The 20,084-nt window shown below is 42.7% G+C and overlaps 1 protein-coding gene across 1 annotated transcript in view; it reads right to left on the bottom strand.

Moving 5' to 3' along the window:
- Positions 1–3,316: 3,316 nt before the first annotated feature.
- BOLL (boule homolog, RNA binding protein) overlaps positions 3,317–20,084 on the bottom strand; it is a 566,072-nt gene continuing 549,304 nt past the window's right edge. Inside the window, exon 12 of the mRNA XM_033945221.1 lies at positions 3,317–5,205. Within this exon, the coding sequence (XP_033801112.1) occupies positions 5,184–5,205 (22 nt within the window). The 3' untranslated portion in view covers positions 3,317–5,183. The remainder of the gene's footprint in view (positions 5,206–20,084) is intronic.

Genomic DNA, 20,084 nt, shown 5'->3' with positions numbered 1-20,084 from the left:
ATACCTCCTACTTTTTAAAGATGCCCTATTATAGAATTACCATTATGATTAATGAACCATTTTATCAACTGGTATGATTAATTTAATTTATAGTCAAACAATTTTTATTGAGCCCAAAACCAGTACAGAATTAAAAAACCACAATATTTCTTCCAAGATGCTCATTTAGAAAGATATAATAAATAAGAAAACAAAACCTACACCTTCCCCCCCCTGCCAAGATAGGCTAAGGGCTCCTTTTACAAAGGTGTGTTATGTCCTTAATGCGCAGAATAGCACATGCTAAATTTCTGCGTGCGCTAGCTGCTACTGCCTCCTCTTGAGCAGGCGGTAGTTTTTCAGGTAGCGCGTGCTAATCTGGTGTGTGTGTGCTAAAAACGCTAGCGCACCTTTGTAAAAGGAGCCCTAAATGTACATAAACATCAATCTATGAAGAAAGAATGCAAAAGCATAGTAATAGATACACAGTTAAGTCATCCATTTAAAATTCTACTACGAGCAACAGGAGTCATGGTGTTCCAGAAGGATTCCCAAGTTGTTTGGAAACATATCCCCCTGCTAGTAGAGAAATCTGTAATCTCCTTACGCTCCCAGGCCACCACTTGTAGCATTTGCGACCTCCATTAATTTATTATGTTCATACCAATACCAGAGGCTCTCTACAAATATGGGCACTATCTAGAGTCTAGACTAAGTTATAATTGGGTTTAGTATTGATGAGTTTGTTTCAGACCTACAACTTATTATGGATACGCAAAAATCAGTGAAACTTGCTGCTGGAATTATGACACTTTAAAGCAGCAGTAAAAATTGTTTTTGAAAATTTAGTTGATTTTCAAATGAACAAAATTAATAATACCTGCTCATTTCTCTTGTTTTGGTATGATTTGTTTTGTTATTGAGTTTATATCCTTAATGGTTTTAATATCTCTTCCTGCTTAGGAAGCAATCTAAATGCTGCTCGTTTATTATCAGAAACCTAAAGAATGAAGTCACATTAAAAAATATAAAATATTACTCTAGAATGAACTGAAGAGTGTTCAGGACACTATTTTGGTGACATTTTTCTTCCATAAGACACAAGCAATGGTAATACAATATAGTGCTTGATCTTGAACATTTCTGAATTTTCAGGGATGTTTTCTTTAAAGATTGGGGCAAATTATTACAATAAAATTAGCACAAGAGTATAGAAGCTGGTTTCAGTGGTTTATGTTCTGTTAGGTAAAGATGATGATATTGGTTTCCCCTATTAATCAGTGGGACCATTTTCAGTTATAAAGTGTAAGAATAGAATAAATGACATATATATGCCTTGAAGAAAGTAAAAAGAGGAATCAACCGAGCCAACAGCAAAGTAAAGAAAAAGGCAAGGTTTTAGTTCAAAGAATCCTGATATTACTGCTATAGTACACATGTTATTAGAGCTCAACATGAAACATATTAAAAAGAATCTTCTAGGGCAGTGCTTGTCAGTCTTTTTATGATTGTGACCTCATGATTGCAGCAAATAAAATAGCATGATCCCCAGAAGTACAGAATGATGCACTTATGGAGAACCCACCTAGCCTGTGACCCCAAACATAAGTTTGTGACCCTATTTGGGGGTCACAACTAGGTGGTCTTCACCCGTTTGGGGACCTGAACCATAGTATAGAAAGCACTGTTCTAGAGTATAAGTATCATTCGGGAGAAATATCTCTACTGCATTTCCTATTTCAGTATTATACTTGTATTTCAATCATATATATTCCTTCAAAAGAAAACAATATGCTGGTTTCTTTGATCTAATGTTAATTTTACGGGATGTTATTGCCAAATAGTAAACAGCTACACTTTTAAACACCATGTCCTGTGTAATTAAAAAAAACTCACTTGAGATATTATGTATTGAACTTGCTAAGTATAATGTACTAATAAGTATGCTGTTACTCCATATTATCTGCTACCAAGTCCATTTTTTTTCTATGAGCTCGGCAGCAGATAACATAACCAATTGCAAATGACTCCCTCAGTGAATCAGGCTCTTAGGGAAGATTATGACCGCCTTAATATAATTAGCAAAATGATTTAGGGCTATATTTAGTATAGTATGCTACTGTGTAAGTGCACACTAATGCCTTTAATGTGTTTTATTAGTAAGTAGGTCCCACTGCATGAAGTAGGACTGGTACAAAATTATGGAATCCATATTTAGCCGGCGGCAGTCAGCAATTTAAAAATGCTGATTGCTACCGCCACAAAATGATGCCCAGATATTAAATACTTGGCTATGTCCAGGTACTATCATTAAATATCTGGGTATATGTGGTTAGCTGGCAATTAACTGGATAAGTGTCGATATTCAGCACTCAGCCAGTTAAGTTAAACTGGCCAAAGATGGCTATTTATGCAGTCCTATTTGATCAGTTAACTGGTTAAGGGTTGAATATTCAGTTAAGTGCTCACTCTGCCTCTTGACTGCCCACACAATAGCTGGTTTTGGCTTTAGTGGTTAGAGGGGATATTCAGAAGCAATATCCAGGTAAATGTTATTGAATATTTTCTCAGGGGCTGCTTAGCACCAGTTAACTGGGCAAGAGGATCTCTTACCCAGTCAACTGGTTTTGAATATTGACTACAGAATGTTAATGTGTGTCAACAAGCATTAATACAATAGCACACTTTAGTAAATCTAGCCTTTAATTTATTCTTTCTGATAAATATAACGATATAAAGTGGTACTTCTTGTTGAATCATACCTTTTTAAAAAGTGTGTTTTGACTATCCTTCCTTAATTAACTGGCCAGCCTGATACATTCCAATAATATATTGTAATTTCAGATTTATATAATTTTGTAAAGAAAACAGGAACAGGGGAATTTATTGATGTGTACTACTGTTAAGAAGGGTTATTTTACCACAAGTTCTATTTTAGCACAAAGTCTCATTGCATACAATTGGACCCTATGCTAAAATAGCACACCTTGTGGTAAAATAACCCATCTTAACAGTAGCACATATTGATAATCTTTCTCCTAAGTAACACATGAAAATCCTGGAAGGTAAAGTCAGCTGTCAATCAAAAGTATGACCACTCCCAGCTTTCACGATCATGTACAGATTTCTTCTTTCCTTAGGTATTCTTTTGTTGGCATCAAAAAGAAAGAACTGCTGTGCTATACTGACTCTGAAGTTGGTCATGGCTACATGGTTTTTAGCTGCCATGGTCTAATTTTCTTATAAATCCAAATTTACCTGAAATGTTAAGTTTTCATAGGGTAGTACCTAGCTATGCAGTTATAATTTATAAAAGGCTGTCAGACTACAATATTTTTGAAACAAGGTACTTTACTAGAAGAGTTCCTCCAATGTTCTGAACCACTAAAATTAAAACACATTTTAATACTTCTTGTGTTAAATTGCTATTGACCCTTTGAAGCAGAATTCACAATTGGCTAGATAGGTACAAGTTTATAATCTGCTGTTGATTTACTGTTTCAAGCAGGCATAAGACAATTATGCTCCTTTCTGATGAAAAATGTAAGCAAATATTTACAGTGAAAACTTTTACATAGACAAAACAGGTTTTGGATGTGCCAACAATTCTACAACATACCTAGACAGATTATTTTAACATATTTTAACCAAAAAAAGTAACATAAGAACAACAAACTGATAACCTTAATAGTAAATTGCTAACATACCTATTAGAACAAAAACCGATGACAATGCACAGGCATGGTCAATAACTTTTTTTTTTTTTTTTTTTTTTACAAAAGCAGAGGAATCATTTTAATGTATGATCTTTTTTCTGTTTAATAAAGATGCAAAATTTTTTGCAGACCTTGGAATAAACATATAGTTACAGTTTTAACTAAAATTATAAGACCACATCTTTTCCAAAATAATATAAAAAGGGTGACATTGAAAGTTGGGATGAATTTTAAATACTATATTATCTCTTTATACAACTACATTTTCTATAATGCCCACTCTGCAAGAATATGTATTAACTGGAACATTTGCAAATATAGCTAGGAACTTGCTATTGTCAGTTCAAATTAAAAAATACATTTAGATTTATAAAAATTGTAAAAAAATACCCTATGATACACCCATAAACAATTCTGGCTTGCACTCCTTTTAAATACGGTAAAGTCATCTTAAATTTTCATTTAATCAGGAGTTCAGAATTAGAAGAAAAATTGCAGTCATGAAACCAAATAACAAGGAAAAAAAGCAGCAGGCGAGTTCTAAAATCCTTCCTTACAGTCCATAGGAAAGAACAACTCACATTTGCTCTCATAACATGATGCAGCAGTCAAGCACCCATTTTTTTGTGTCTCTAAATGTTATGGGCACTGGAAAAATAATTTTACTTTTAAATGTATATCTAAAATTAGCTAGATGAAGGTTCTTGACTGTTTTTTCTTTTATAGAAATATTGTTCATAAAATCAGTATCTGTATCTGAAAGGTATGTAAAAGTATACTGTTTACAGTATTTAAGAAGTGTCAGCCTTCATTAGAGTCCTAGCAGTGGTCCAAATTTGTTTAATTTACTTTAACACAATGTATATCATAAATATCTGATAAATAAAATGAGTAACTGATTAATATCCAAAATAAATTATACATAACAAAATATACAAAATGAAAACAAACTATAGTGAATTGTGTTTAAATAGTAGATGAAATAAAATAGCCAGTACATAAACCTCAGATTTTACTTTTTTACCAAAACTTAGCTCAAATTTGTGATCAATGGATACAGTAAGTTTTAATTTATTTATTTCTTTCAAATAAATAACAAGCCTTTCACACTTTTACAATATGCAGTGTTTCCTACACATTACAAGTCCATGTCTCCATTCAAGTGTATGAATTAATAAAGTAAACCATGATTTTATCTTACATCCTTCATATTTCTGCTAACTTAAACTTCAAAATTCCATCTACAAAAATGCAAGGACCATTTAACTTTGGCAGGTTCAAAAATAAATTACTGCCAATTACAAATGCCTTCCCTGTGTTTGAAAAGTCTGATAGCAGTTGTTTTAACATTTTATTTAACTGAGTCATTGGAGGATGGAGGAGTCAAGATTGAATCTTCTGCTCTATAATCTTTCCTATGATGAAAATGAGTGCTTCGTGTATATCTAGGTTTCAGACCCACAGACGTAGGGTGAGAAAAATTTCTTCTCATAGAATGTATCCTCGGTTCCTAACAAGAGAAAAAAAAAATATTGCTAATGAAAGATTTATTTTATCAGAGCACTGTAACGAAAAGAGATTAAGATCTTACCTTGATAGTAACTTTTCCAGCAGATCTGGATGGTATGCTGAACCATAGGGTACTTGATCCATTCTCATGAGCATACTGCAGAAAGATGTTAATCACAGCTTTTTGAACACCTCCTCCTTCTCCCTGGTCTCTGCTGCCTCCTTCAGTTTGTCCCAAAGCATGTAAGAGCTCTAAAGTAAAGGACAGGAGAAAGAGGGACACAGGAAACTCCCTGAAACCAAGGTTCTGATCTGCTCATATAATGTTATAACAGTCAATAATGAACTGGAATTTATAAATGAAGGAACATTGCTTTTGACAAGTAAAACAAATCAAATTATATTTACAAACAATTGGAATCTATAGTCCTTCTGGCAGAGAAGTCTTAGCTATGGAGAGGACCATGAAGCTTAAGGCAGAAACAGGCACATCAGAAATTATTGGGTGGGGGTGGGGGATTCAAGCATATTATCACTATCTACTAGTAAGTCTGCTGAACCATAGGAACTTACCTAAGCAGTCCCCAAAAGACTCGGGTGGGATAGATAATAAGCCTGCTCTCAGTACCAAGGATCAAACGCGGAATCTCCATGTCTACCCTATAGAATTTAATGAATGTGTGAAGGGACGACCATGTAGTAATAATAATAATAATAATTTTATTCTTATATACCGCCAAAGTCATAGTAATTCGAGGCGGTTTACAATAAGAGGAGCTGGACAATCAGCAAAGATAGGTACAAAGTAAGGTTTTAAAGTACATGAAGCGGATACAGGGATAAGAGGGCTGGAACATCCTGCAAACAATCAGCGAGAATAGGCACACTGGACAGACATCAATACATGTAGGCAGAGAACAGAGTGGGAATGAGAGATCGTGGTAAAAAATCAGATGGACCATGGGAGCATTTAGGTTACAAATCGGTTGAACAAGTTTGTTTTTACTAGTTTTCTAAAACTTAGATATGATGAAGAGTGTGTTATTAAGTTGCTCAGCCAGTTGTTCATTTGGCCTGCTTGGAAAGCAAGTGTTCTGTCTAAGTATCTTTTGTATCGGCAGGCCTTTATTGATGGATGGGTGAACATGTGGACTCTGTGTGTAGGTCTGCTGGGGCAGTCCAAGTTGAAATGTGTGACCAGGTATGTGGGGGCCGAGCCAAGTATAGATTTAAAACAAAGACAGGCAAATTTGAACAGGACTCTTGCCTCCAGGGGCAGACAATGAAGTTTTTGGTAATAGGGGATTATGTAGTTCACCAGGCGCTACAAAGCCAAGCAGAAACCGATAATGTGGAAGAAAGGTGGTCGACTTTGAAAACCACCATACAGGAAGCAACAAACCGCTATGTTAAATCAGTAAGTAAACGGCGGAGGAACAATAAGCCACAGTGGTTCTCTGCGGAGATTTCGGACCTCATCAAGGAGAAGAAAAAAGCATTCATCTCTTACAAACAATCAGGGAAACAGGACTCTAGGGAAGTCTATCTCGCCAAGTCAAAAGCCGTCAAAACAGCAGTTAGGGAGGCCAAATTCCGCATGGAGGAGTCTCTAGCGAAGAACATCCAGAAAGGAGATAAATCCTTCTTCAGGTATATCAGTGACAGAAATAAGAACTCAGGCGGGATAGTACGTCTTAGGAAATCAGACGGAGACTATGTAGAAACGGACTCGGAAAAAGCCCAACTGTTAAATGAATACTTCTGCTCAGTCTTCACCTGCAAAGTGCCAGGACTCGGCCCTCAGCTACAGACAAGGGTTGACGCAGTTGACCCGTTTAGTAATTTTGAGTTTACACCCAGCGGTGTCTACTGCGAGCTGTCAAAGCTTAAGGTTAACAAGACAATGGGGCCTGACAACCTACAGCCCAGGGTGCTCAGGGAGTTATGTGATGTCTTGGCGGAACCGCTATCCGCGCTCTTCAATCTCTCCCTTAGTACGGGTAACGTCCCGTTGGACTGGAAGATGGCTAACGTTATTCCACTCCACAAGAAAGGCTCCAAAATGGAGACAGCAAACTACAGACCGGTGAGTCTCACATCAATAGTGTGCAAACTAATGGAAACTCTAATCAAACGTCAATTGGATACGATCCTGAACGAGGAGAATCTACGGGATCCCTGTCAACATGGATTTACTAAGAGGAGATCCTGCCAATCCAACCTGATCAGCTTCTTTGACTGGGTGACGAGGAAGCTGGATGTTGGGGAGTCCCTGGACATTGTATACCTGGACTTCAGTAAAGCATTCGATAGTGTACCACACCGCAGGTTGCTGAGCAAGATGAGTTCTATAGGATTGGGCGACACATTGACGAAATGGGTTGGGAACTGGCTTGGAGGTAGGCGTCAGAGGGTAGTGGTGAACGGCACCCCCTCCGAAATGACAGAGGTGATCAGTGGAGTGCCGCAAGGCTCGGTCCTGGGCCTGATCCTATTTAACATCTTTATAAGAGACTTGGCAGAAGGGCTGCGAGGCAAAATAACATTATTCGCCGATGACGCCAAACTAAGCAATGTAGTGGGCAAAAACACAACAGACATAAATTCAGTGCCCGACAACATGATGCATGACCTACTCCTACTGGAGCACTGGTCTAGGTCCTGGCAACTCAGCTTCAATGCCAAAAAATGCAAAGTCATGCACCTGGGCAGCCAAAATCCATGCAAGACTTACACCCTTAATGGTGAGATCCTAACAAGAACTGAAGCAGAACGAGACTTAGGGGTGATCGTCAGTGAGAACATGAAGACTGCCAATCAAGTGGAGCAAGCTTCATCCAAGGCAAGGCAAATCATAGGTTGCATACGCAGGAGTTTCGTCAGCCGTAAGCCTGAAGTCATTATGCCATTGTATAGATCCATGGTGAGGCCCCACCTGGAATACTGTGTGCAATTCTGGAGGCCGCATTACTGTAAGGATGTGCTGAGACTGGAGTCGGTCCAGAGAATGGCCACCCGGATGGTCTCGGGACTCAAGGATCTCCCGTACGAGGAACGGCTGGATAAGTTGCAGCTGTACTCACTCGAGGAACGCAGAGAGAGGGGTGACATGATCGAAACATTCAAGTATCTCACGGGCCGCATTGAGGTGGAAGAAGATATCTTCTTTTTCAAGGGTCCCGCGGCAACAAGGGGGCATCCGTTGAAAATCAGGGGCGGGAAACTGCACGGGGACACCAGGAAATTATTTTTTTACTAAAAGGGTGGTTGATCGCTGGAATAGTCTTCCATTTCTGGTTATTGAGGCCAGCAGCGTGCCTGATTTTAAGGCAAAATGGGAAAGACACGTGGGATCTATTCACAGAAAAAGGTAGGGGAGGGTCATTGGGGTGGGCAGACTAGATGGGCCGTGGCCCTTATCTGCCGTCTGATTCTATGTTTCTATTTTTTATGCCAAAAATCAGTCGGATGGCTGAGTTTTGGATGATTCGGAGTCTTTGAATAGTTTTCTTGAAAGACCCCAGATAAATGATGTTGCAGTAGTCAAGTATGTTTAGTATGGAGGCTTGCACCAATAAACAGAATGAAGTTGCATCGAAATACTTTCCATAGAGTCGAGAAGCCTTTTCTAATCAATAGCTCAGTGTGCGCTTCAAGAGTAAGGTGACGGTCCAGGGTTACTCCCAGAATTTTTATGGAGTTGACAATAGGATAGACTTGACCATTCAAGGAAATTGAAGAGTCTTTGAGTTTGTCATTCGGGTAGCTAGGAAGAATTTGTTTTTTTCTGAGTTGAGTTTCAGTTTGACTTGAGCCATCCATTGATTGATTTGCTTTAATATGGATGTCAGGTGGATCTTTGCCTCAGGAGATAGGTTTGTTAGGGGAAAAACTAAAGTGATGTCTGCATATATGTAAAATTTGACTTTTAAGCTTTGCAGTAGGTTAAATAGTGTAGGGGAAAGGGGGGAACCTTGTGGGATTCCACATGAGTTGACCCAGCAATAGGAATGATCGTTGTCACTATAAACTTGGTATGAACGTTTTCTTAAAAAACCCTGGAACCATTTTAGGACATTACCCGAAAGGCCAATTGACTCCAGACATTCGAGTAGGATGTCATGATCGACTAGGTCGAAAGTGTTACTTAAGTCAAATTGCTGGACTAGAGCACTTGTACCCTGATTAAATAAGCTGTGGAGGGAATCTAGTAGAGAGGCAATAACTGTTTCCGTGCTAAATCCAGGAAGAAAACATGATTGGTTGTCGTGCAGTATGCAGAATTTATCCAGGTAAGCTACTAAGTCCTGGTTAACCAGGCCTTCCATCAGCTTTATAAAAAAATGGAATGCTCGATGGGTCTGTTCGTGGTCAACTTAATGGATTCCTTGGTTTTTTTTTTTACAATCTGAGTGATCAGAATTTGGCCTAAGGCTTTGGGAAAAGTGCCTGACAGTAGTAGAGAGGAAAGCCAAATATGTAATTTGGCTTTAAAGGTGACTGGAGCAACTTTCATAATGTTTGGTGGGCAACAGTCTAATTTGCAGTAGGAATCGGCGTATTTTGAATAAAATTTGCAGAATTGAAGCCAGGTGGGGGTGTTAAAATTATTCCAGAACATGTCTACCCTAGGTTCGACTATGTATTCAGCAACTGGGTAGTTCGAATGATTGGTTGTAGTGACCAAAAGGATGGATCTCAGGTTGATAATTTTGTTGAAAAATTCAGCCAGTGCATCGGCCGATGGTGGAGAGTCTAAGGTAGGACTGTATGTCGTAGAGATTGTTGACTAGTTTAAAAAGATTTCTGATGTTGTTTGGCGAACCAATTTTTTGTGCGTAGAAATTAGTGTGTTTTTCTGTAATTAGATTTTTGCATTCTTTTAATTTTTGTCTCCAATTTGCTCTCTCCTTACTGTCACCTGATTTCAGCCATTGTCTCTCAAGTTTTCGTAATTCCCGTTTCACTGTTCCTAGCTCGGCGTCGAACCAACCTTCCAGATCTTTGTTTCTCATTTTTCTTGATTTGATGGGGGCCATTTTGTTTAATATCTGTGTGCTCGTGTTGGTACAAGAATCTACCGAGAAGGAGTTGGAGTCAGAGTTAGAAGTAATGTAATGTGACCAGAATTCCACAGAGTTTACTAAACCTCTAATGGCTATTGTTTTCTTATTCCTTTTTGCCACCTTGGGATTGGATGGGGAATGATTTGTTTGCCAGCTGAACTGGAAATTACATAATCGGTGGTCTGACCAAGTGATCCCAGAGAAGTTTCGGTTGGACTAGTTCTTTAGAGGAAAAGGTTACTAGATCAAGTTGATGACCTTTTTGATGGGTCTTTACTGGGGGCGGCGTGAAGAAATCTAGAGAAGCAAAGAAGGAAAGAAGATCTTTGGCATCACCCTGTTCTTCCTGCTCTAGGTGAATGTTCAGATCACCGGTCAGTAGGTTATATGGCCCCGCAGCTGAGTTGGTAAGGAGGAATTCAAAGAAGTTATCCTTGGCGGAGGACCATTTTTTGGGTGGGATATAGAACAGTGTGATGATTAAGCCATCGTCTAGCTGGTTTGCTGATAGTTTGCAAGAGAAAATTTTGAGATCTGTTGAGGATTATGAGGTTAAGATGGTATATTCAAATGAATCTCTTACAATAATGGCTAAACCTCCCCCTCTTCTGGGTTGGGAAATGATTTTAAACCCAGGTGGGAGGCAGTCGCGTATTATGATATCACTGTCAGAAACCAGCCATGTTTCAGTTAGAAGCAGAAAGTCAGGGTTGGTCTCTTCTAACCAGTCTTTTACCAGCTGGGATTTGTTCCTAATAGAACGAATGTTTAAGTAAAAACCTTGGACCTTTTGGTAGGGGGGGTCTATAGTTGCTGAGTAGGTAATTTTCTTCAACGTCCGCTGTTTTTTACAATGTGGTCTGATTGGTTTAAGTGAAGGTGGAACAACTGGGATTTGAAATGGGCCCCATTCGGAACAATCATGTAAATATCGATGGGCTGTCATGTGGGGTTCTAGATTGGTAAAACGAGACCTAGTGAGGATTGGGATAGGCGTAGAGTGTAGAGCATCTGCTGACCAGCTTTTGAAGCAGGACCAATAGAACATAAGAAACAGAATTAAAAGATTATTTAAAGAGGCCATTATGTAGTAAATAAGTAACCAAGATCAGTTAGCTTTGTTTGGATAAGGGTAGTAGGGTAACCATGCAATAAGCATGCAAATACTTATCAGAGTTATCCAGCTGGTTTGCCTTGTGGTAAGATCTTGCAAGACGTTGGGAAAGACCGTATGTAGCAGGCGTCTGTTTGAGGAGCGTGAGAGGGTAGGCAGGACATTCTTCCTGCTGGATTTTGAATCGCCCTGACACTGGTGAGATGGATTGTTGAGGGGGGTAGGCTCCTGAAGATAGGCCACTCAGGCACTTCGCAAAGGCGCATCTTTGCCTTTGCCGTGCACCTTAGCTGGCGCTCCGAATGGCTGAGCGCCATTCCTCGGTTTGAATTTAAAGAAGAAAAAGTTCCCGACTGTCCAGGGAGGGGGGCGGAGCAAGCTCACACGCCTGACTGTGGAACAGAGCTGGAACGAGGCTCTCAGGCTGGTCCTGGCAGGCGGGTGCTGGCCGTTGGCGCTGGTGTGGGTGGGCTCCCTCTGCTGTAGGTTCCGACTGGTCCCTTGGCTGAGGAGCGCCGTTCCTCGGCTTGAATTTAAGGAGAAAAAGTTCCCGACTGTCCAGGGAAGGGGCGGAGCAAGCTCGCACACCCGACGGTGGAACAGAGCTGGAATGAAGCTCTCAGGCCGGCCCTGGCAGGCGGGTGCTGGCCGTTGGCGCTGGTGCGCTCCCTCCACTGTAGGTTTCGACTGAACCCGACTGGAGGTATTGCCAAAGAGGAGGCTACTCTTCTTGTCGAATGTGCTTTCAGTGACACTGGCAGTTATTTGATGCAGACAATGTATGTAGAGATCGCTGCCTGAATCCACTTGGAAACAGTGGCCTTGGAAGCTGATCTGCCTCGCCTTGACTCTCTGGTTAGCACAAACAGATGGTCCGACTAGTGCTGCCCGATTCACGATTCGAATCGATTCAAAAACAACAACAACAACAACAACAACAACAACAAAAGCCTCCCAATTCGGTGACTGACCCTCCCCCCTCGCTCCCTAAAGCAGGATCGGCAGCGCTGCCTCTTGCTGGCCGGCTGCTGCCACTTCTGCTTTAGAGGGCAAGTGGGGAGTGTCAGTCGGGAAGTGCTTCTGTTCGGCTTCACCCCTGGCCTCCCGGCTTCAATTTACCTAATTTCAGCAGCCTGGATAAGATCAATAGTGCTAGCGATCTTTGCAAGCTGCCATCAGGTCTTCTGAGCTGCCTTCTCTCTGCCGCGGTCCCGCCCTTCCTCCGATGTCAAAAGGAGGGGTGGGACCGCGGCAGAGAGAAGGCAGCTCGGAAGACCCAATTGCAGCTATTAAAGATCGCTAGCACTAGCGATCTTATCCAAGCTGCTGAAATTAGGTAAATTGATGCCAGGAGGCCTTCTGGGGGGGGGGGGGGAGAGGGGGTGCAGACCTTCAGGGGGGAGTTATACAAGCCTTCTGGGGGGAACACGCAGGCCTTCTGGGGGGGTGCAGTCCTTCGGGGGGGGGAGGGGGTTGTACAGGCCTTCAGGGGAGAACAGGCAGGCCTTGGGTGCAGGCCTTCAGGGGGGACAGGCAGGCCTTGGGTGCAGGCCTTCAGGGGGGACAGGCAGACCTTCAGGGGTGGAGTGAAGGCCTTCAGGGGGGGACAGGCAGGCCTTCATGGGTGGGGTGTAGGCCTTCGTGGGGGACAGGCAGGCCTTGGGTGCAGGCCTTCAGGGGAATGGGCCCTGGTGTAGAAGTACAGGGAGGGAAGGGGGGGTTCAAAGAGACGTGCATATGCCGGATTTTGGGGGAAGAAATAATGGGTCTAAAAATAGAGGAGAGGGAGAGAGATGATGGGCAATGTGATTTAGGGAAGGAAGGAACAGAAAGGGAGAGAAGTTGGACACAAGGGATGGTGTAGAGGGGGTGATAGAGATACTGGATAGGAGGGCAGTTGGGAAAAGAAAGGGAGAGATGGTGGACCCTGGGGTAGTGAGGAAGAAGGGAGAGATACTGGATGAAAGGGTAGTTGAGAAAAGGTGGATCTGTGGATGGAGACGAAAAAAAGGAAAGATGCCAGACCTCCGGGGGAGGGAAGGGAAACAGAAGGGGAGGACAGAGATGGCAGATGGATGGTTAGCACGGAGAAAGTAGAAAGAAGGAGACCCTGGCAAGGAAGTTATCAGAAGATAACCAGAGCCTGGGACCAAAAAGATTTGAATAATGACCAGACAACAAAAGGTAGAAAAAATCATTTTATTTTCTGTTTTGTGATTACAATATGTCGGATTTGAAACGTGTATCCTGCCAGAGCTGGTGTTAGACCGCAAATGTGAGCTAGGATTTAACAGAGAGAGGAAAAGTCTTTTTCGTTTGTTTACATCACAGCATCAGTGTGGTTAGGAGAAGGCAAAAGGGGTGAAGAAGTTATAAAATAAACTCACCAGGATGTTAAAAAAACCCCCAAAACAAAACCCAAATTGGGCAGGAAAATCGAATTGAAAAGAAAAATCGATTCAATAGGCTGAATCGAATCAAATTTTTTTTTCCTGAATCGGGCAGCAATAGGTCCCACAGATGAAACTCAGTCACTTCCAGGTAACACAAAAGAACTCTGCAGACATCCAGAAGCTTTAAAGCCTTGTCTTTCCTCTTAGAACCTGTAGGTTGAAAGGCTGGAAGTCTGACTTCCTGATTGATGTGAAATGCTGAAACAATCTTTGGCAAAAAGGAAGGTACTGTATACAAGGCTACTCCTGCTTCCATGATCCTTAGGAATGGTTCCCTGCACGACAAAGTTTGCAATTCTGAAACTCTTCTAGCCGAGGTAATTGCAACTAGAAATACTGCTTTGATCTTAAGATTCCTTCAAGGGTTCATATGGGACCCTCCTGAGACCCTCTGTTAGAGCCTAGCATGATGTTGAGATTCCAGGAAAGGAAAGGCTCTCAGATTGGCGGCCTAAGCCTCAGGGCTCCTTTGAGGAATCTAATAATATCTGGGTAAGTCGCTAGCGAAACTATCTTCTCTCGGCCTATAAAGCAAGCAAGGCCTACCATCTGCACCTTAAGAGATGCCACTACTAATTCCTTGTAAAGGCCCTCTTGTAGGAAAGGCCAGTACTGATGATACTGGGGCTTTGGCAGACTCCAGATTCTTCTTATTACACCAGTGCTGAAAAGTCTCCCAGGTCTTGGCGTATACCAAAAGAGTGAATGGCTTCTTTGATTTCAGTAGTGTGGTAATGACCACTTCTGAATATCCCTTCTTGGCTAGTGCTGTGTGCTCAAGAGCTATGCTATAAGACCGAACTGACCTGAATCTTCTAGGGCAATCAGCCCCTGTGAGAGCAAGTCTGGATACGCCAGGAGCAGGAGACATCTGTCCTGTTGTAAGTGGATTAGATTTGCATACCAAGGACACTTGGGTCAATCCGGGACTATGAGGATTATCCTTCCTGAATGACTTGCTATGCGATGAACTACTCAGCCTATCAGGGGCCATGGAGGAAACACATAGTATTCCGGACATCAGCCATGGTTGAACCAGGACATCCATGCCTGCACTTCTGATTTCATATCTTTGGCTGAAAAAAATGTGGCCCTTTCTTGTTGCATTCTATCACCATTAGGTCGAACGACAGATGCCCCCAAAAGTCCGACAATGTCAATGTCCTGGAACACTTTCGGGAACAACTACCACTCTCCCAGATCCAATGTCTGCTAAGGGAGTCCACTTGCACATTCTCCACTCTGGCTACGTGTGCTGCTGTGATGACTAACAGGTGTTTTTCTGCCCAACAATAGGACTTTAGCCTCTTGCTCCTTCTGGTGCCTCCCTGCCAGTTGACATAGGCTACTGCCATGGCATTGTTTGGGAATACTCTTACTGCTCTGCCTTCCAGCACTGACTGCAATTTTCGAAGTGCAAGGTGAACCGCTCTCAGTTCAGCCTGTTGATTGACTACTTTCACTTAGAGCACAGGTGTCAAAGTCGGTCCTCGAGGGCCGGAATCCAGTCGGGTTTTCAGGATTTCCCCAATGAATATGCATGAGATCTATGTGCATGCACTGCTTTCAATGCATATTCATTGGGGAAATCCTGAAAACCCAACTGGATTACGGCCCTCGAGGAGGGACTTTGACACCCCTGACTTAGAGAGTGTCTATTTCCCTTGCACTGGGTGACCATTGCAGTACGTCCACAGCCAAACAGGCTGGCATCTGTTGTCAGCATAATCCAGAAATCGATCTTAAGTGGAATTCCTTTAGTTAGAGACTGCAGTTGGAGCTACCAATGCATGCTGCTTCGGGCTGCCTCAGTCCAGGGAAGATGCTTGTAAAAGACCAATGAGACAATAGTGCATCCTGGAGGGGATGCATATGCGTCATCCAGGGCACTACTTCTATGGTAGCCAAAGCTTCTTTCTGCGTGCTTCTGGAAGAAAAACTTTACCGTCTGCCGTGTTGAATAGAACTCCCAGGTATTCTAAAGACTAAGTTGGGACTAACTGCCTTTCCCAAAAATTTACAATCCAGTCCACACTCTGTAAAGTTTACAGCTGCCACCACTGCACTTTTTCCCTCTTCTTGGGAGGGGGACTCTGATTAGCCAGTTATCCAAATAAGGATGCAGCAGCCAGCCTGCTCTGCATAGATGAACTGCTACCACCACCATCACCTTGGTGAAAGTCCAGGGTGCCGTTGCCAGCCTGAACGGTAGCACAGAGAATTGGTAGTGATTCTCCAACACGTGAAATTTCAGGAACTTTGAATGTGGAATTGGAATGCGAGATAAGCTTCCATCAAATCCAAGGTGGCTAGAATCTTTACCAGATGGACTGCTGCAATGGCAGATTGCACCGTCTCCAACCGGAACCGTGGAACCCTTAGGGCCGCATTGATGTATTTGTGATCCAGGATGGGTCTGCATTCATCAGAGTCTTTCTTGGGCATAACAAAGTATATGGAGTATCTGCCCGAACCTGAGTGTTCTTATGGAACTGGTTCTATGGTTTGAATGTCCAACCCCCTGTTCATTGTTGCCCTGTACTTGAGCTGCCCAGTCTTACCGACTTGTCGGTGAATCCATGAACTAGTTGGACAGAGTGTACAAGCTCTATTTTGTAACCCTCAGATAATATCCAAGATCCAAAGATCTGTCGTTATGTGTTCCCAGGCCTCTAGAATGTCCGAGAGCCGACCTCCATCTACTGGGAGGCAGCTGGAGGACTGGCATCACTGTGGCTTCTTGGTTGCCACTGTGCCCTGGGAACCTGTAGTCTGGATTTTCCAGCTTCTGGAATATCTCTGGATCCTTGATAGGGTGTTTTTGACAAGCCTCCTGAGGTATACTGGTGAAAAAGTGATTCCCAAAAGGAACGCCAAAACTGGCTCCCAGCTGCTCAAGGTCTGCTGTCTGGTAAGGACTTGGGACATTGATCTTGCACACTAGCCATAAGATCATCCAGACCTTTGCTAGAAAGCATCTGTCCCTTAAAGGTGAACCTGCTGAGCGTCGTCTTAGAAGTTGAATTGCCCGCCCAACTGTCTGACTACAGCATGCATCGGACAGAGATGGAATATGCAGAGACTCTTGTTATGACTGAAGTAAAGGGTCAGCTGCTGTCACATTCAGGGACCACAGTCATGAATGGCAAAGGTGTGCTACAAAGGAAGCTGCTGACACTACCTTAATTTCTAGAACCAGGACCTCAAACTGCCTCCTGAGGACCATATCCACTCTGCTGTCCTTTGTATCCTTCAGGACGGAAAAGTCGTGGGCTGAGACCAGACCCTGCTCAGCAGAGTACACTGAGATGACTGGGGCTGAGGCAGATCAATGCTGAGCTCATGAAAAGACTCAATAATAATGTCCACCAATGAAGAAGATTTGAAAGCCATCTTATCGAGGGATCTTCTCCTTGTTCCGAGGTGGGGAACTCATCTGAATTCTTTACATAGGAGACTAAATCTCCCTTCAGGGATGCCTCACTTTGTGACAGTAAGGGGATCAGAACTTTTGTCCCCTGAATCTCTGTCTGACTGGCAATCTGAGTTAGGAAGGATTTCTGCTCTCATGGAGGAGGCATTCTAGAGCAGTGTTCTTCAACCTTTTTACACCCATGGACCGGCAGAAATAAAAGAATTATTTTGTGGACCGGCAAACTACTAAGACTGAAATTAAAAAAAAAAAAAAAAAAAAGTTTCCGCGTCGTCTCCGCGAGCTCAATCCCCACAAACCATCTGATCCATCCGCACAAGCCTCAGTTATGATTTTATATTGAATGTATTTTATTAAAGTATAAAAAGAAATAATATTCTGTACAATTGTCATTTTATAAATACAAATAATACAGAGCAAGGATCAACAAAACCCCTGTCTCCCCTTCCCTTAACATATATCCCTTCTACTATCAAGAAAATTAAGCCAAATTATTACAGAATGCTACACAGAAATATCATGCTAACAGAATACCACAGTCATACGACAGGAATAGTGTTAGGGGAGTGCAACAAGGGCAACTGCCCCCTGGTCAGAGAGAGCCCTAAGCCAGCTGGAAGCTAAAGAAGCACTGCCTGGGCTTTGCAGTCCCCAGTTATGTCTAATACCAGCTCTAGTACCAGCTCTAATACCAGTTCTAGGATGCATATTTCAAATCTGATATATTCTAATCACAAAATAGAAATAAAATTATTTTTTTCTACCTTTTGTCGTCTCTGGGTTCTGCTTTCATCTTTTTTTCACTCTCTTCCTTCTAGCGTCTGCCCTGTCTCTTCAATCTAGCATCTGCCCCTTCCATCCACTGTCTGCCCTCTCCCCCTTCCATATGGTATCTGCCTTCTTTCTATGCCCCTCTCCCCTTTCCATCCAGCCCCCTCTCTTCTTTTTACATGATTCATTCCAGCTTAATTGCTCTCATTTTTATCTCTCCTACATCAGATTTAGCATCTGTGTTCCACTTTCCTTATTTCTCTGCTGACCCCCTTGCCAGCTTCAATCTCTCTCTACTTTCTCATTCCTGTCTCTCCCCTTTCCCCTCATCTGATTTCTCCATTCCACCCTGCCCCTTCCCCTCCTATAATCTCCCTGCAAGCTGTTTCCATCTTTTTTCCTTCTCCCTTCCCTCCTCCCCCTATCCAACAGTAACTCTCTTCCCTTCCCTTTCCCTCCTCCCCCCCAGCAGCATCTCTTCTTCTACTTCCCTCTAGGTCCAGTAGCAGCTCTCCCTTTATCCAGCAGCTTCCCAGCCTCCAACAGTGGCTTCCTCCCCTTCCTTCCCTCCCAGCAGCTCTCAGTACTTGCTTGCAGCAGCGATTCACTTAGGCAGCCATGGGTCCTTTGATGGGTCACGACTCATCAAAAGCCCCAAGACTGCCTAAGTGAATCGCTGCTGCAGGCAAGTACTGAGAGCTGCTGGGAGGAGAGGAAGCTACTGTCGCAGGTTCTCACCAGCCCTGTGTGGACCGGCAGGAATTTTCTGCAGACTGGCAATTTTCTGCGGACTGGCGATTGAAAAATACTGCTCTAGAGGAGCCTGAGAGGAGTGCGTAGGTCGCTCGTTAGTGGATTGGAAAGGCATATTTTGGCCATACACAAATGCCTGTCAGAGCAGATTAATAAACTCTGGGGTAAATGTTTTTAGAGGGCAACTCCCATCCCCCTTTAAAAAGGAGGAGATGTCTCTTCTTCATCTGTGGAGCCTGTGTCAATTCGGCTTGCTGTGCTGCTGTTCTGGAGCTCCTGAGGGAATTTTCGCTCCCCAAACAGGCTCAATAGCTGTGTGCCATGCTCCTGAGGCTGTATGGGAGCTAAGTTCCCACCTCCCCGTTTTGCTCAGTGTAGAACGTGGCACAAGGGCGCTCTTCAGCTACCCATCTTTCTCAAACAAGGCATGAAATAGAGGTATTAAGAGTCAAAGGACTCCATCCCTGGCACTTTGGAAGAAAAAAAAAGCATGGAATGAATACAGAGGATCTCTAATCAGAAAATAATGGGTATATATTGAAGAACTAAGGCCAGAATTGGGCAGACTTGCACAGTCTGTCCTATATATGGCAATTCAGTTGAGGATGTGCATGGGAGGGCTTTGACGGCTGGATGTTTTCGATGGGCTGGAGTGAGATTTGACAGAGATTCTAGAGTAGATAGAACCTAAACAAAGTACCGGGCAGAGTTCTGGGTTTCTGGTCCAGAAATATCTAAGAAAATGGATAATGTAAATTAAATCATTAATTTATAGAGTATGTAAGGTTGGGCAGACTGGATGAACCATTCGGGTCTTTATCTGCCATCATTTACTATGTTACTATATTTTGGAGAAGTCTGAGAACTTAGAAAAAAAGATTGGGAAAATCCAAGATGGCCACTACAAGTGTATTTTAGCGATAAAATACAGCTTAAAATCATAAGAACATAAGAGTTGCCTCCGCTGAGGCAGACCATAGGTCCATCTTGCCCAGCGGTCCGCACCCACGGCGGCCCATCAGGCCTATTGCCTGAAACAGTGGTCCCTGACTAATTTTATAACTTACCTCTACTTCTATTCTTATCTGTACCCTTCTATCCCTTTGTCCTCTAAGTACCTATCCAAAGCTTCTTTGAAGCCCTGTAGTGTGCTCCTGCTTACTACATCCTCCGGCAGCGCATTCCATGTATCCACCACCCTCTGTGTGAAGAAGAACTTCCTGGCGTTTGTTCTAAACCTCTCCCCTTTCAATTTCTCTGAGTGCCCCCTTGTACTTGTGGTTCCCCTTA

This window comes from Geotrypetes seraphini, chromosome 5, assembly GCF_902459505.1.
Source record: "Geotrypetes seraphini chromosome 5, aGeoSer1.1, whole genome shotgun sequence".
NCBI lineage: Eukaryota > Metazoa > Chordata > Amphibia > Gymnophiona > Dermophiidae > Geotrypetes > Geotrypetes seraphini.
Note: the sequence above shows the minus strand (reverse complement) of the source record. Positions and strands in the feature narration are given on the sequence as shown.